The sequence below is a fragment of the Arachis stenosperma genome, chromosome 9 (genome assembly GCF_014773155.1).
Source record: "Arachis stenosperma cultivar V10309 chromosome 9, arast.V10309.gnm1.PFL2, whole genome shotgun sequence".
NCBI classification, from domain to species: Eukaryota; Viridiplantae; Streptophyta; class Magnoliopsida; order Fabales; family Fabaceae; genus Arachis; species Arachis stenosperma.
The window spans coordinates 38,424,139-38,441,065 of NC_080385.1; the positions used below are offsets into that span (position 1 = coordinate 38,424,139).

Here is a 16,927-nt window from a genome sequence, read left to right on the forward strand (position 1 = left end):
TCAACCAAAGATTTATTTGGATACCTTCAGAAAATTTGTAGATGATAATGGTTTAATAGATATTGATCTTAAAGGAAGTAGGTTCACATGGTACAGCAACCCAAGAAATAACTTTGTCACTAGGGAAAGACTAGATAGGGTATTAGTGAATTGGAAATGGCTTAGTCTACATCAGAATGTTGTTCTAAAAGCTGCTCCGGCCATAAGTTCGGATCATTGTGCCTTAATTTTGGAAACACAGCCGAAAATTAGGATAAAAAAAAATTCAGGTATGAGGCCTTTTGGACTGAGCATGTGGAATGTGAAGAGGTTATTAGGAGAAGCTGGCAGCAGGATGATGGAAATAGAAACTGCTGGAATCAATTCATCAAAAAGAGGGGTAGATGCATAAGGGAACTGACGGAGTGGAGCAAAAGAGAGTTCAAAAGAGCAGACAAAGAATTAGAAAAAAAGAAGAACGAGTTACTTCAGCTACAAAAAGGTGATATGACGGACAGGGATCAAAAAAGAGAGAAAGAATTGAAGAACCAGATAAATGATCTTTGGAGGCAAGAAGAAAAATACTGGGGGCAAAGAAGAATGCGGAACAGAATTGATAAACTAAAAGATGAGGCTGGGCATTGGATACAGGGAGAAACAGAAATCATGAGACTAGTAGAAACACATTTTGCCAAACTGTTCACCTCGGAAGGGGATAGGAACATGGAAGAATGCTTAAAACATATACCTATAAGGGTCACGGGTAAGATGAATGATAACCTAATGGCAAAGATCACAGATGAGGAAATCAAGGAAGCAGTCTTTAGCATGGGAAGCTTAAAAGCCCCGGGTCCTGATGGGTTAAATGGACTTTTCTACCAAAATCATTGGGATATTCTAAAGAAAGAAGTGTGTGGCGTGGTGAGGCAGATTTTTGAAGAAGGCAGCTTACCAGAGGAGATAGGAGAAACAACTGTGGTTTTAATTCCGAAAGTGAGGCAACCGGAGAGTCTCAATCAACTCAGACCCATCAGCTGCTGTAACTTCATTTACAAGATTGTAACAAGGGTATTAGTTGGAAGATTGAGGAAAGTGCTTGATTCTGTCATATCTCCGGTTCAGAGTGCTTTCATAAAAGGAAGGCTCATACAGGACAATATAGTTGTAGTGCAGGAAGTGTTTCACAAATTAAACAGAAAAGGAAATCACGGAAGTAATGATATAGCCATCAAATTGGATATGAATAAGGCTTATGACAGATTGGAATGGAATTTTTTGCAAAAGGTCATGGAAAAGTTTGGCTTCAGTACAGAATGGGTGAAGCTGATGATGAGTTGTGTTAAGAGTGCCAATTATAGATTTAAAATTAATGGAAAATTATCGGCCAAGATCCAACCGCAAAGGGGACTTAGACAGGGAGATCCACTATCGCCATATCTCTTTATCTTAGCAGCGGAAAGCCTTACTATTCTCATGGAAAGGGCATTGAAGGATAACCTGATTTCAGGAATAAAATTAGCTCCAACAGCACCAGTTTTAACCCATTTGCTATTCGCTGATGATTGTATCATTTTTGCAGGTGCGCAAGAAGAGGAGATTTATCAATTAATTCAGATCATAAACAAATACACAGAGGCTTCAGGACAGAGAATAAATAGAGAAAAATCTGGACTGATCTTTGGAAGCCAAGTATCGATTCAGAAGAGAGTTAATATTGAAGAAATCACCGGAATGGCGTCATGGGAAGAGCCAGGAAAATACCTAGGATTACCAGCAACATGGGGGAGATCCAAGAACAAAGCACTAGAGTGGATTCAAGAAAAAATACTAGATAAAATGCAAGGATGGAAGGAGAAACTCTTAAATCAAGCGGGAAAGGAGGTTCTGATTAAGGCAGTTATACAAGCGATTCCGGTCTATGCCATGAACATCATCAAATTTCCAAAGTCTTTTTGCAGGAAAATGGGATCATTAATTGCAAAATTCTGGTGGACTAAGAACGGTAAGGAAAGAAGCATTCACTGGAAGAGCTGGACAAATATGACCAGGAGCAAATTAAACGGAGGCTTAGGATTTAAAGATTTCGAATGCCAAAACATAGCACTCTTGGCTAAGCAAGCTTGGAGACTGGTAAAGGAGGAAGATGCAATATGGGCTCGGATTCTAAAGGCCATATACTATCCAAATTGTAGCCTATGGGAAGCGGAAAGAGGAGGCAATGCATCATGGATTTGGAGGAGTATGTTAGAGGGTAGAGATTTTCTCAGAAGGAAAGGAAGGTGGAGTGTAGGAAATGGAGCAGGGATAGATATCTGGAAAGATAATTGGGTGGTAGGAATAGACAAGTTGAGGAGAGTCGGAGAAAATCAACATAGAAAAGTGAGCGAGCTAATAAGAGAGGGCGAGGGATGGGATTTAGACAAAATTCGAAAAATTTTTCATCGAAATGAGATTGAGCTGATAACAAGAACGCCCATTAGTTTGATCAACAAGAATGATCATTTGGTTTGGCCGTATAGGAATGACGGAGAATATTCAGTCAAATCAGGATATCAGGCAGCGAAGGAGGAGAAGGACACAATGGAAGTCGCAACACTAGGCAAAGCTTCAACAAGTCAGAATTCGAAGGAGATTTGGGAGAGGATTTGGAGATTACCGGTACCGGAGAAGGTTAAAATGTTTCTTTGGAAAGCAGCACATGGAATTCTGCCAGTAAACGCGAGCTTATATCAACGCAAAATTACTCTCACTCCCAAATGCAGCATATGTCATGAACAAGATGAGACAATAGAACATGTGTTGCTATTATGCCCGTGGACGAGAGCGGTTTGGTTTGGATCTAGTATTCAAATCGTGCCTACGGCTTATGAGGTCAAATCTTTTGAAAATTGGTTGATAAACACAACTGACAAAATTAAGAAACTGGCAGGAGATGAACAAGACAAAATTTTGTGGAAATTAGGATGTGTTTGTTGGTGCATTTGGAAAGCTAGGAACCAGCACATATTCCAGCAAAAGAAACTCAATCCACAAAATACAATAATTCATTCAGAACAGATTGCAACAGAATATTATAATGCAACAAAAGATCTCAACAAAGACATTAAAGCCAGGGCAGATAGGAATGCAGAGAAGCGGAGGATTACCTGGAGGCCTCCACCCCGCAACAAGATAAAAATAAACATAGACGCGGCTTTCCAAAGGGAGACAGGAATCGCAACAACAGCAGCAGTGCTCAGGGACTGGGAAGGCAAAATCATAACCGGAGCTTCATCAAAATTCAAATCAATATCAGCTTTAGCAGCAGAAGCACAAGCATACAGAGAAGCTCTTATTCTCACAAGAAATCTACATATAAGGAACTGCATAATTGAATCAGATTGTTTACCTTTGGTTCAAGCGATCAAGGCAAGATCTCCTTTAGCTGAAGCAGATGCAATTATCAGGGACATTCTGCAACTGCTGGAAGAGGCGCCGGATGTGGGAGCTACTTGGACTCCACGAGAAGGCAACACCTTAGCTCACCAACTGGCAGCGATGGCAGCAGTAAATCAGCTACAGAGGCAATGGACTTTCAATCCGCCTACACAGATCATGAATATTATCATAACAGAGGCAGGATTCGCAATTCTTCAGAACAATCAACGCAATCGAATTCAAGGCAATCAGGTTTCAAGTTCAACCAACCCTCAAGGAAATCAAAGAGACGAAGGATTACCTGGGCGGGTGGAAAGGGAAACCTGGAACAACCATGCAACTCAAGGGAATCTGCGACTCCTCAACCCGGTTTCAACTCCGCAAACGAAACCCACCAGCAGAGACACGTTCAATAACACAAACACCCGCAACAAAGGGAACGAATACTCAACTCATATTGGGCAGATGCTCTCTCAGCACAAGTGGAGCAATGGTTACAACGTGGTTGAGAATTCAGCAAACTTAGGACGTGCTCAACGGCAGCAGGGGGAGCTTCAGCGAAGAGGAGAACTAGCGCCGGATGAAGACGGGACACACACAACGAGTGGCGAGAGAATCCAAGCTGGTAAATCTGTACGGCCCGCAGCAGCACCGTAATTTTCTCAAGGAGGCAAAGACGCAATCATCGGAAGGAAGAAGAAGATCGTGAGGTTGCTTAGGGTTCTGGGTTTGGTCGGGCCGGGGGTGTGTGAGATGTGCGGGTTCGGGTTTGGTTTCTGGGTTTGGGAGTTTCGGATTCTGGGTCTAGGCTAGGTTTGTTCTTCTGGCCCATGGCCATGTCCAAAAAAAAAAAAAAAAAAAAACTCTTATTTTTCTCATAAGAAAAGCAACCTTTTTAAGGTGAGCTCTCATCATTTATTCTTTCACCCATCCATCCAACCTCTAGTTCGGTTTTCCACAAGGATGCACGATACCGGCCTTTCACAATTTTAATCGCTTCTTAAATTTTCTGGTTTCTCCATAAATGGAAGTGAAGCATGGGATTAGGGAGTAGGGACCATGGGGAGTCAGGGAGACAATAATGAAAACAATGGCAACTCACGATAATAAAAGGACAGAAACAAGGGCAAAACCATAACCCACATGGCACCCCCATCATAATAATACTAATTTAACATTATTATTACACATTATTTTGTGTGCATTGCCGTCAGGTCAGTTTTCACAGACCTTACAAAGGTCATCCACCACTCTCCCCTTCCCTCCCTTTCTTCTTTCTTCTCCTTCTTCTCTCTCCCTCTCCATCCTTCTTTCACACTCCAACGCTGTCACCATTAACAATGGAACTCCCCAAACCAACCCCCACCAAAGATGTTCTAGAACCTTCCAACCCAACAAGCAGCAGCAACAATAACACTGAAGAATCCTTCACTTCCGTCTTCGACGACGCCTACGACAGCAACTGCTCAACCCCATACGTCAGCGCACCCTCAAGCCCGGGCCGAGGACCACCAGTCTCCGGCTTCTTCTACAGCGCACCCGCCAGCCCGTTACACTTCGCGATAACCGCCGCTTCCTCCTCCTACCAAGCAAACCACTCCTCCTCCTCGTCTTCGGTTCCAATGGGCTACGAGTTCGAGTTCTCCGCCCATTTCGGGTCCTCCGGTCCAACCGGGCCCGGTTCGATGAGCTCGGCAGACGAGCTCTTCCTGAACGGCCAGATCCGGCCTATGAAACTCTCCTGCCACCTGGAACGCCCTCAGGTCCTCGCTCCCTTGCTGGATCTGGACGAAGAAGAAGAGAACGAAGAAAATAGCGATGAAGTTGCGGAAGCTAAACTTGTTGTTGTTCGAGGAAGGGATCTGAGGCTTCGCGATAAGTCCCTTCGGAGAAGGACCAGATCCATGTCACCTCTTAGAAGCAACGCGCACATGGAGTGGGCCGAGATCGAGGAGGATAACGGCCCATCAGAGCCCGAGAAGAGCCCAAGGAGAAACCAGAACAACAATGAAAATATTAACAAAGATAGTAACGGTTCGTTAGAAACAGAGAGCAACAACATGGAGGGTTCCGGTTCGGGTTCTGGTTTGGAGGCGACACCTTCGGTTTCAGGGTCGGGTTTAGGTTCGGGATCGTCTTCAAGATCGTCGTCTGCGGGAAGGAGCTCGAAGCGGTGGGTTTTCCTGAAGGACTTTCTGAGGAGCAAGAGTGAGGGAAGGAGTAACAATAAGTTCTGGTCTACCATAACATTCTCTCCTACAAAGGAAAAGAAACCGAACCTCTCCAACAACGGTAATAATAGTAGTAGTAGCGAGACGCAGAGGTCTTGGGCCAAGAGAGTGACTGGGAAGCCCACGAACGGCGTCGTTGGGAAGAGGCGGGTGCCGCCTTCGCCGCACGAGTTGCACTATAAAGCCAACAGAGCCCAGGCTGAAGAGTTGAGGAAAAAGACCTTTTTGCCCTACCGCCAGGGCCTTCTAGGGTGCTTGGGTTTTAGTTCTAAGGGGTATGGAGCCATGAATGGCTTCGCTAGAGCCTTAAACCCTGTTTCCTCCCGGTAAAATTTAGAAACCTAAACAAACCTCCATGTTTGTTGGCTTGGGTTTTTTCCCCATAAATTGTACAGATTATTATTACTACTACTATTATTATTACTATCTTTATTATTATTATTATTATTATTATTATTATGAAGATCATTTTGGAATGGAATAGCTCAGATTTGTTGGGCTATGCTGTCTGTATCATAGGGTAGAACCTATCCAGGGAGTTGGTGAAAAAGAAGAAACTGAAGCATGGAGGTTTCTTGATTCGCCATCTTTACTTGTAGATGAGGGTGACGCTGATTAAATTATGTATAATATACTGTGTATTGTATTTACTATATACACAGTTTCTATGCAGTGACTCAAGTTTATATATTATTCACACACTTGCCTTTCTGTCCTGATCTTTTGGGGGAAAAATAGTAAAATCTCCAAGTTCATAATATGCGAGATTAAATTAAGTTAAACTCAATTAGGCCTTGTCAAAGTCGTTATCCTAGTGACGCCTATGCTAATTTTGTATTGGATTAATATTGTTGTTATCATATTATAATGTTACAATAATATCATCGAAAAGGGTATCTAAGAATCAATCTAATAAGGTGGGGGGGGGGGGGGGGGGGGGATTACAGAATACACGTGGTGTGGGGGATCCCTATTAGTTGTGATTACTGATTAGGCCCCATCCCATGGAAATTGTTGAAGTGCGCGCTACAGCTACGTTTGCACTTGCAAGAACGAACGAACCCACACCGTATTACACCACACAAATATAACACACAATCTGAAAGATGCTTCTTTCTTGTGGTGTTTTTTAGCATTTTGGCATGTCCCCATTGTTGGTTGTATATGGGTTAATTGCATGAGATTGAAGATGGTTGTGTCGGGATCTTGGCGGTAGATGAGATTACTATACGGCTATACCTGAGTTCCACTTCCACCTTTATTTCTTTTGGGACCCCAATGGTGTTAGATGCAAGCGTTATAATTATACCATGATCGAGCATTATAGGAAAATGATTTTCTCAAAATCTATGAGCTCGCAAAATCTATGAGCGATGTGATGTGGACATAAAGTTAGATTGAGATTACATGATATTGACTTGCTTATAAGTTAGCTGGTAGCAGCATAAGTTGAAAAGTTGCAATGGAACCCATTAAATCTCAAAAGCATGGTCCATTTTCTTAAGAGTTATTTATATCCTGTATTCTCCCTTCAATTGAAAATTCTTCTCTATCATCCAGTTGTGAGAAATATTTCATATATTTGGAGTATATTTAATACTTATTTATGAGATATTCACGATCATTAAGAATATTTAAAAGTTATGTAAAATCTCATGAATAAATAACTAAAAGTACTTTTAGAGTATGTTTTATTGTTTTAAATATATTTTAGCAACATGTAATTATTTGTCTCCCCATCATTACTCATGAGAAATACTTAACGATCTTATAATTATATAATATTTAACGTGTTCTAAAAATAACTACAATTACGTTATATATAAAAGTACACATTAAATATATCTCTATAGTTTTTTCTTTTTATTTTTGCATTATGTTCTGTTGATTATTAAAAAAAAATTAAATTTTGATACTGATAATAAAGCGTTTTACATCGTCGTATAATTATATCCATTTTTTTAGATGATTATTTATGTAATTAATACAAAAGATCATTATTTTTACTGATATAACGTTAAGTAATTGAATACCGGTGTAAAATTACACTTGACGCTACATCAAAATTAGATGGCATGAAAAACTTTCAAAAAATGCAGCGAGTGAAAACTGAGTTAATGAATATGGGAGGACCCAAGTGGCTAAGTCCTTTTCATATGCTGATGCTATACGGACACTAATAACTTATCTTGGATTTTGGCTAATTAAATAAAAAAAATATTCTTTGTTCCCGTAAAAGAAAGACATGCTTCTTTGGTCATCCTAAAGAGAAAGATCTATCTTTTCTGTTCATGTTATTCCTCCACCAACGTCGTTTGTTATCGTTTGTTTGTTTCTTTTTTAACTTGGATTCTGCTTTTATTGGGGAATAGGGAGGGTGTAATTGTACTTCCATTTCTTTGCCCTCACTTTTCATTTTTTCACTTTCTTGTTATAATTTTGCTCCATCCTATATATTGGTTGGTTCAGTCCTTTACCTATTAGTGATTCCAAATGAAAAAATAAAGTTCACCCCAAGCACACTTCAGCCGTATGAATAGGTGTATTCGTCAGGGGTATTTATGGGTAGGATGAAACTGAGTTTATCCTAATTTAGATCTGTCTCTAAATATATATTGAGTCTATTTGTTAGACTCTAACTCGGCTTTAAACTCGATGAAACCTAAATATTTTTGGGTCACAATTATACCGAATTTAAACTAGGTGAAAATTAAATCTTTAAAGTTTCAATAATTTATAACGAAACTTATTTATAAAGAAACTTATTTATGATGCATTTATTTATAAAGAAAAAATTTGTTACCGAAATTAATATAATATAATATTGAAATTAATTTAAGACATATATACCATTTTTAGTATTCTTAGAGTACACATGAGTCAGGTGAAGCTAGATTCGCCTTAACTCGGATTCGATCCGAAATAATAATCGGGTCTATTTTTGAGACCTTTACCCGATCCTAGACCCAGTAAAATCACATAAAATTAGCCCTTAAAAATGTTCGGAATCGAACCAGATCTTTAAACCGGGACATGTGCACCCTAGTATTCACAATGCAATTTGAATTATTTTTTAAAAAAAAAATCAATTCAATTTATTTGAACATAATCACATAACTGATTAATAAATGTAAAGTATATTCAATTTATATATGAAAAAAATGAATTAAAAAAATTTAAATAAAGGTTTATAATGGCAAAACAATATTAATAAGGTAAAGTATATTTTTTAGAGAAAGTCTAGGGCCAGCACTTTTATTTAAAATTTGGCCGGTACTTAACCATTAAAAGAAAAATAAGTAATTTTACACTATTAGATGTCATCTCCCACCATTAAAAATACTGATGATGGTTAATTGGTGGCTACACATCACAAATTCTGCTGACCCCTTAGCACTCCTCTATTTTTTATTCTTGAAATTTGTTAAAAGTTTTAAAAATATGCCTAAGTTTTATTTTGTTTCAATTTTGTCTTAAAATTTTTTTATTTGTATCAAATATACTCTTGGCAGCTAATTTTTCAAAAAATTTAGGATGAATTTAGTAACAATTTCACAAGAACAACCTTTAACACAAGCAAATCAGACATAGGTGTCATGTATTATTGTTGAATTGATCCTAAACTTTTTAAAAATTAAGCCGTCAATGGTATATTTTGTAACACCCTACCACATAAAGCCTTATGCTATAGTCGTAAATAAGAGGTGGTGAGGCATTACGACGCCTAAAAACAAAATATACATATAGATATAGATATAGAAGAATAACATCATAAATAGGAGACCGTGAGAAATTAAAATATCGAATGACCGATACTTACATATGAAAAATGTTAAAACAAGCAAACGTCGTATATCAAAGTAGAATATGTATATATACATAGATTTCAGAATAAGATACACAATAATCACTATTCTCGACCATCAAAAACAAGGCCGGCTAGAATATATTACAAAATTAGAAGTACAAAAATACAATTCTGTTTCTCCAAAACAAAACCTCTAAGAGAAAAGTATATAAATACATGTTCAATAGTGAAAAAATATGCTAAGTACAGATTAATCTTCAAATATAAAATCTATTTTTCTTCACCAACGAGTCTCACACTCTCAACGAGATATGTTACATCTTGTTATCTGAAAAATCAACAATTTCCACAACGATGAGAAGTTGAAGGTTTCTAGTAGGATAATAGTTCAAAGTAGAGACTATGTAAAACTACATGAACCCACTAGATAATTCTAGTCTCCAAACTCATAAAATTCAAGCCTAAAATTCTTTCTAGTCCAAATAGGCTCAATATATTAAATTAGCAACTATACCAGTGATTTCTAATCTCAGTTCTTCTTAATACATCTGAGCATTTTTATATCCAATCTCACAGTTGATCAATCGTCATTACTCTCAATATCATGATTGTTTAATTCAGTAATTCAATATTTAGTTTGGTAATGTTAGTCAAAATTAATAATCAATACAAGGTTAATTCACTGAGTTTAGCATATTCTAAACTACCACTAATTTTATTCATTCTTATAGTCATAAATCATCTTTAATCTCAAGTCTCATGTCTCTCAGTGATAGCAAACACAAACAATAATCAAACACAAATAGAGAACAATTATAGCAGGTATTACAATTAGCAGTTACAGAAATATGTAGTTAAGGAAACCAAACAAATATGCACACTCAAATAACAACTGTTCCTGTAAGGCGTGGTCACTTACAGAGGTATGACATGAATACTCAGCCTCAGAGCTGTTCCTGTAAGAGAGTTGTTTACAGAGATATTGCCAACATGCTTAATTTGGTTTTGCTTTGGAAAAGCCTTACCCGAACTGGCTACTGGGTTATGTCGAGGGCAGGTAGAAACTGACACTTCAGCTCATGACCTGCACTAGGATCAGACATGCATCATACTTGTTTGCCACATATTTTTCTGTTATACTTTATGTATTTGTGTGTGTTTACTTGTTGTTTTCACTTCTACATTCCCTATTTATTTACTATTACTCTGTGTTTCTTGTTATCTGTTATTCTTATATCTTATGATCAAGCACTATCGACTAGTAATAATACGAAAATAATAAATTTAAATAACAACCCCGACCTTTAAGAACTCCCAAATTCTTACGCATTCTCACTCCCTTCAAAAGGATATGAAAGTAATATTCTATGAGTTTGACCCTCTGTTTGTTTACGAGGACCCGACATTTAAAAGCTACCATGTTTTTCTTAAAGTTACTCCAACCACAGGAGTAAGTAGGGCAATCAAAGCGAAGAAGTTGAATTTTCAATATATCGGTCCATTCCAGATACTGGAGAGGGTTGGACCAGTGGCGTATCGGATGGCTCTACCACCCCACCTTTCAAACCTGCACGACGTATTTCACGTATCGCAGCTTCGGAAGTATACTCCTGATTCTAGCCATGTGCTAGAACCTAAATCTGTTCAATTAAAAGAAGATTTGATGCTTCCAGTGGCTCCGGTCAGAATTGACGATACGAGTATCAAATGGTTGCGTAGAAAAGATGTTTCGTTAGTCAAAGTGGTATGGAGTCAAGCCGGTGTTGAGATTTTTGGCTCTTTGATGTTATAGGATCCAACTAGCTTGAAGGAGAGGCTTAATCTTGTCTCCTTGATCCTTGGGTGTGGTAAGATTCTCAACCCTAATAGAATTTATGGGTTTATGATGTTTGGGTATTGAGTTATTGTGTTTGGATATGATAATTGTGGCTTAGGTAGTGTGTATATGAATATTGAAGCTTGATTGAGATTTTGGAAAGCTTGGAAAAGGACTTTACTGTGCTAAAAATCTGTTCTTGGAGGTGTTAAAGCCTTGAGAGCTTGTGGAAAAGTGATTTGGAAGTGCTCCGGGTTGAGCGAGGAAATCGGCTAAGGTATGGTCTCGGTTTCCTATATCCAAAATGTAATGTGGTGTGAAAACTTAGGCTAGAGGCCCAAAGATAGGATTTGAATAGTTGATGTTGTTGAATGGTTGAAATAAATTGTGTGGTTATGTATGTGAATATTGAAAAATTGGTATTATGATGGTATGGTGCATGAGAGCTATGCATGTTTTGAGATATGTTTAATGATTGGTTGATGTTGAATTGTGGGTGAAACCATATTGATGGTGAGAATGATATTGATTGTATGTAATAATGGTTGATTGGAAATAGTGTTGTTAGAAATTGGTATGAGGAAGGATGTATGATGTGATAATGTGTTTGAGTTATTAGATTGAGATTGGTTAAAATGGTGGGTTGGTGATTTGTGTTTTTTGATAAAAATGTTAACATATGAGTTGAGGAGGCTTGAGGTTGATTTTTGGCATGTTTTGGTTGATTTTGAAAAGGGTTGGAATTGGTTTGTTTTGAAAATGGCACCTTGTGATTTTGTATGAAAATGTGGTTTTTGGGCATACTTTGACGGAGCATAAATTGGACTCCGGATCCCCGAATTGAGCCAAACTTGTTTAGAAATGAAATTGGATCCGGGATGTTTATGCCATTCAAAGATTGGGTGAAAAATGATTTGAAACGGAGAAGTTATGCCCGTCGGAAGATTGGGGTTTGAAATTGTGAATTCTACAGCGTTTTAACTTAGTAAAATTTTTGGCAAAATGCACTCTCACGTGTAGGCGTGGCCAACGAGCATGCGTAGTTTTCAAATGTTCACTACCCACGCGTGCGTCTGACCGATGTGAACGCGTCGATGTGCTGAATTAATTGCCCAACCAAATTTCCCGAGAGTTGTGCGGAAATTGCGCTGGTTTTGTGCGTGGGGAACAAAACGCACCTATGCGTACGCGCAGGCATGGACGACGCATACGCGTCACGATACTTTTTGGCTTTCCACGCATGCGCGTGGACGACGCGCACACATGACCCTGTTTTCACCCCAAGGTTGATTTTTGAGTTTTCAAAGCCAAATTTCATACTTCTAAGCCTCCGATCTCACCCCTTATGTCTTAAAATCTTATGATATGCTTAGCAATGAGAATGAGCTAGGAAATGTGGTAACTTGTGAATGAAGAAATGGGAGAATTAATGATCAATGATGATTAACGATGATTGTATGAGTTACGGAGGATGGTGGTAGAAGTGCTTTATATGCCATGAACCGAAGGGCTGTGATTGTTAATGAATTGGCTGGTTATGGATTGAATTATGAGCCGGATGGCTGAGTTATTGCCGAATTATGGCGGAGCCATTATTGAATTATGGCTAAGTATGATTACATATATGCTTATTGAATGAAATGTTTTGCGTGGTCTAGAATTCAGAATAAATTTCCGTTGCAAGTATAGCTTCTAAACCAACAAAAGTCCTTTCTTACAAACGTTTTGGTTGTCACAAGTAACAAACCCCTAAATAAATTGATAACCGAAGTATTCAAACCTCGGGTCGTCTTCTCAAGGAATTGTAGGGAGGTATGTTCTTATTATTGGTTATGAGTCTTGTAAATTGGGGGTTTTGAAAGTAAGGGAGAAGTATGTTAATTGACAAGTAAAATAAATAATAAGTGTAAAATAAACTCTTGGCAAGATATGAGAAATTGGAGGTCCTATCCTAGTTATCCTTATTGATGGTGATGAGAATTGAGTTTTAATCCCACTTAGTTAACCTTTACTAAAGCAAAGGAAAGTCAAGTGGACTAATTAGTTTGATCCTCAGGTCCTAGTCAATTCCTAAGAAAGGACTAGAGTTATTGGAATTCAATTCAATTAGCAAAAATAACAATTATCAATCACGATGAGTTTGATAACTCAAGAGTCACCAATTAATCAACCAGAGCCAAGAATATAGAAAACTAAATTAAAATCATAAATGTCTGGAATACCTCAAATTGCATGGAGATGTCAATTCTAACATGGAAAAGTTCATAAGCCAATTGGGCAACATAAATCAAACACAAATAAAAGCTTCAGAGTAAACAAAAATAGAAGAGAAACATAAATTATTGAACCTGGTATGAAGAAACAATCCTAATCCTAAATCCTAAGAGAGAGGAGAGAACCTCTCTCTCTCTAAAAACTACATCTAAAACCTAAAATCGAATTATGATCTGATATGAATTCCTGTCGAGTCTCTGCATGTTCCCTGACTTTAATATGTGTTTCTGGGCCGAAAACAGGGTTGAAATGTGGCCCGGAATCTGCGCCAGCGACTTCTGTAATTTTGCTGATCGCGCACGTGATGCGTCCACGTCGTCCACGCGTTCGCGTCACTCAGCATTTCTTATACCACGCGTGCGCGTTGTCCACGCTTTCGCGTCGTTCGTGCAGCTTCCAATCCGCGTGGTCGCGTCAGGCACGCGAGCGCGTCGCAGTAATTCCTTCTATTTCACGCGGTCGCGTGAGCCATGCGACCGCGTGACTTCTTGCTGGTCATCTCCTCAATTCTTTGTGTTCCTTCCATTTTGGCATGCTTCCTCTTCATTCCTTACGTCATTCCTGCCCTATGAAGCCTGAAACACTTAACATACAGATCATGGTATTGAATGGTACGAAGGAAGATAAAAATATGCAACTAAAAGGTCCTTAGGAAGCAAGTTATTAATCATAGGATATTTTTAGGAAGGAATTGTAAATACATGAAAATCATATAAATAAGTGGGTGAAAAGCTTGATAAAACCACTCAAATAAACACAATATAAACCATAAAATAGTGGTTTATCAACCTCCCCACACTTAAACATTAGCATGTCCTCATGCTAAACTCAAGGAGACTAAATAAATGAGTAGGGAAAGGCAAGACTCATGCAATGCAACCTATGAATGTGAATGCAACTACATGCTAAAATGATTCTATCTACTTGGTAAAAAATTAAATAAATCCTTTAAGAATAAATATGAACTGGATTTCACTAATTCAAACCACAAAATACAATACAAATAACTTGCAAGAAGAAGATAGCTCATGAAAGCAGGGAACATAGAATTAAGCACTGAACCCTTACTGGTAGTGTATATCATTCTAACTCTCAAGTGTCTAGGGTTAATTCTCTCAATTCTCTACTAATCTTGCTTTCTATAGCTTGTTCTTCATCTAACAATCAACAAAAATTTAATGCACCAATACATAAATCAAGAGGTCTTTTAAGGGTTGTAATGGGGTTAGGGTCAAGGTAGGATTGTATCTGGCCAAGTGGACTAAAATCCGAGTCCTTAATTAACATAAACTTTTCACCTAACTTAAGACAGTCCATTTAATTAAAATGCAAAATCTAACTTCCTATTAACTGTGTTTTTCACATATTCATGCATCCTAAATTTGAGTTCAGTACATATGCATTGATACCAACACTTACTTTGGGGCATTTTGTCCCCTTTTATTATTTGCTTTTTTTTTCTTTTCTTTTTCACTTTTTTTATTATTTTTCTTTTGTTCTTCTTGGTGCACGAAAATTACACTCACACTTTGTAATTCCGCACAACTAACCAGCAAGTGCACTGGGTCGTCCAAGTAATACCTTACGTGAGTAAGGGTCGAATCCCACGGAGATTGTTGGCTTGAAGCAAGCTATGGCTATCTTATTATTCTTAGTCAGGATACCAATAGGGTTCTTTAGTCTCAATTGTAAAATAAAGTGAAAGGGCATAAAATAATTAATTGTTACTTAATAATGGAGAATATGTTGGAGTTTTAGAGATGCTTTGTCCTTTTTATTTCAGTTTTTCTCTTGTACTCCTCTTCACACACGCAAGGCTCCTTCCATGGCAAGCTGTATGTAGGGTGTCACCGTTGTCAATGGATACTTCCCATCCTCTCAGTGAAAATGGTCCAAATGCTCTGTCACAGCACGGCTAATCATCTGTTGTTTCTCGATCATGTCGGAATAGAATCCATTGATTCTTTTACGTCTGTCACTACGCCCAACAATCGCGAGTTTGAAGCTCGTCACAGCCATTCAATCCTTGAATCCTACTCGAAATACCACAGACAAGGTTTAGACTTTCCGGATTCTCATGAATGCCGCCATCAATTCTAGCTTATACCACAAAGATTCTGATTAAGGAATCTAAGAGATACTCATTCAATCTAATGTAGAACAGAGGTGGTTGTCAGGCACACGTTCATGAATTGAGAAAGGTGATGAGTGTCACGGATCATCACCTTCTTCATGGTGAAGCGCGAATGAACATCTTAGATAAGAACAAGCGTGTTTGAATGGAAAACAGAGATAATTGCATTAATTCATCGAGACGCTGCAGGGCTCCTCACCCCCAACAATGGAGTTTAGAGACTCATGCTGTCAAAGAGTATAAAATTCAGAAAAAATGTCATGAGATACAAAATAAATCTCTAAAAGTTGTTTAAATGCTAAATTAGTAACCTATGTTTACAGAAAATGAGTAAACTAGGATGGATAGTGCAGAAATCTACTTCTGGGGCCCACTTGGTATGTGCTGGGGCTGAGACTTAAGCTTCTCACGTGCCTGGGCTATTTCTGGAGTTGAACGCCAGGTTGTAACCTGTTTCTGGCATTGAACTCCAACTTGCAACCTGTTTCTGGCGCTAAACGCCCAACTACAACATGGATCTGGCGTTGAACGCCAGTTTACGTCATCTATCTTCGCGCAAAGTATGAACTATTATATATTGCTGGAAAGACCTGGATGTATACTTTCCAACCCAATTGAGATCGCACCAATTGGACTCCTGTAGCTCCAAAAAATCCATTCCGAATGCAGGGAGGTCAGAATCCAACAGCATCAGTAGTCCTTTTTCAGCCTAAATCAGATTTTTGCTCAGCTCCCTCAATTTCAGCCAGAAAATACCTGAAATTACAGAAAAATACACAAACTCATAGTAAAGTCCAGAAATATAAATTTTTCCTAAAAACTAATAAAATTATACTAAAAACTAACTAAGACATACTAAGATCTACATGAAATTACCCCCAAAAAGCGTATAAAATATCCGCTCATCACAACACCAAACTTAAACTGTTGCATGTTCCCAAGCAACTAGATAAATAAAATAGGATAAAAATAAATTAAGAAGCAATAATATCTCAGAGTTTCAAGTGAAGCTCCGATTCTAATTAGATGAGCGGAACTAGTAGCTTTTTGCTTCTGAACAGTTTTGGCATCTCACTTTATCCTTTGAAGTTCAGAATGATTGACATCCATAGGAACTCAGAATTCAGATAGTATTATTGATTTTCCTAGTTTAGTATGTTGATTCTTGAACACAGTTACTTTATGAGTCTTTGCCGTGGCCCTAAGCACTTTGTTTTTCAGTATTATCACCGGATACATAAATGCCATAAACACATAACTGGGTGAAC

The 16,927-nt window shown here is 38.2% G+C and overlaps 3 protein-coding genes across 3 annotated transcripts; all 3 read left to right on the forward strand.

Annotated features, from left to right (window-relative positions):
• Positions 1 to 486: 486 nt before the first annotated feature.
• LOC130949414 (uncharacterized) lies at positions 487 to 4,053 on the forward strand. Its single transcript, XM_057878140.1, has one exon. It carries the CDS (start codon positions 487 to 489, stop codon positions 4,051 to 4,053), a length of 3,567 nt encoding a protein of 1,188 aa, XP_057734123.1.
• Positions 4,054 to 4,530: 477 nt separating this feature from the next.
• LOC130947349 (uncharacterized) lies at positions 4,531 to 6,324 on the forward strand. Its single transcript, XM_057876027.1, has one exon. It carries the CDS (start codon positions 4,737 to 4,739, stop codon positions 5,955 to 5,957), a length of 1,221 nt encoding a protein of 406 aa, XP_057732010.1. The 5' UTR covers positions 4,531 to 4,736; the 3' UTR covers positions 5,958 to 6,324.
• A 4,462-nt stretch (positions 6,325 to 10,786) lies between these two features.
• LOC130949416 (uncharacterized) lies at positions 10,787 to 11,227 on the forward strand. Its single transcript, XM_057878141.1, has one exon. The coding sequence runs from the start codon at positions 10,787 to 10,789 to the stop codon at positions 11,225 to 11,227; it is 441 nt and encodes a 146-aa protein (XP_057734124.1).
• The last annotated feature ends 5,700 nt before the right edge of the window (positions 11,228 to 16,927 follow it).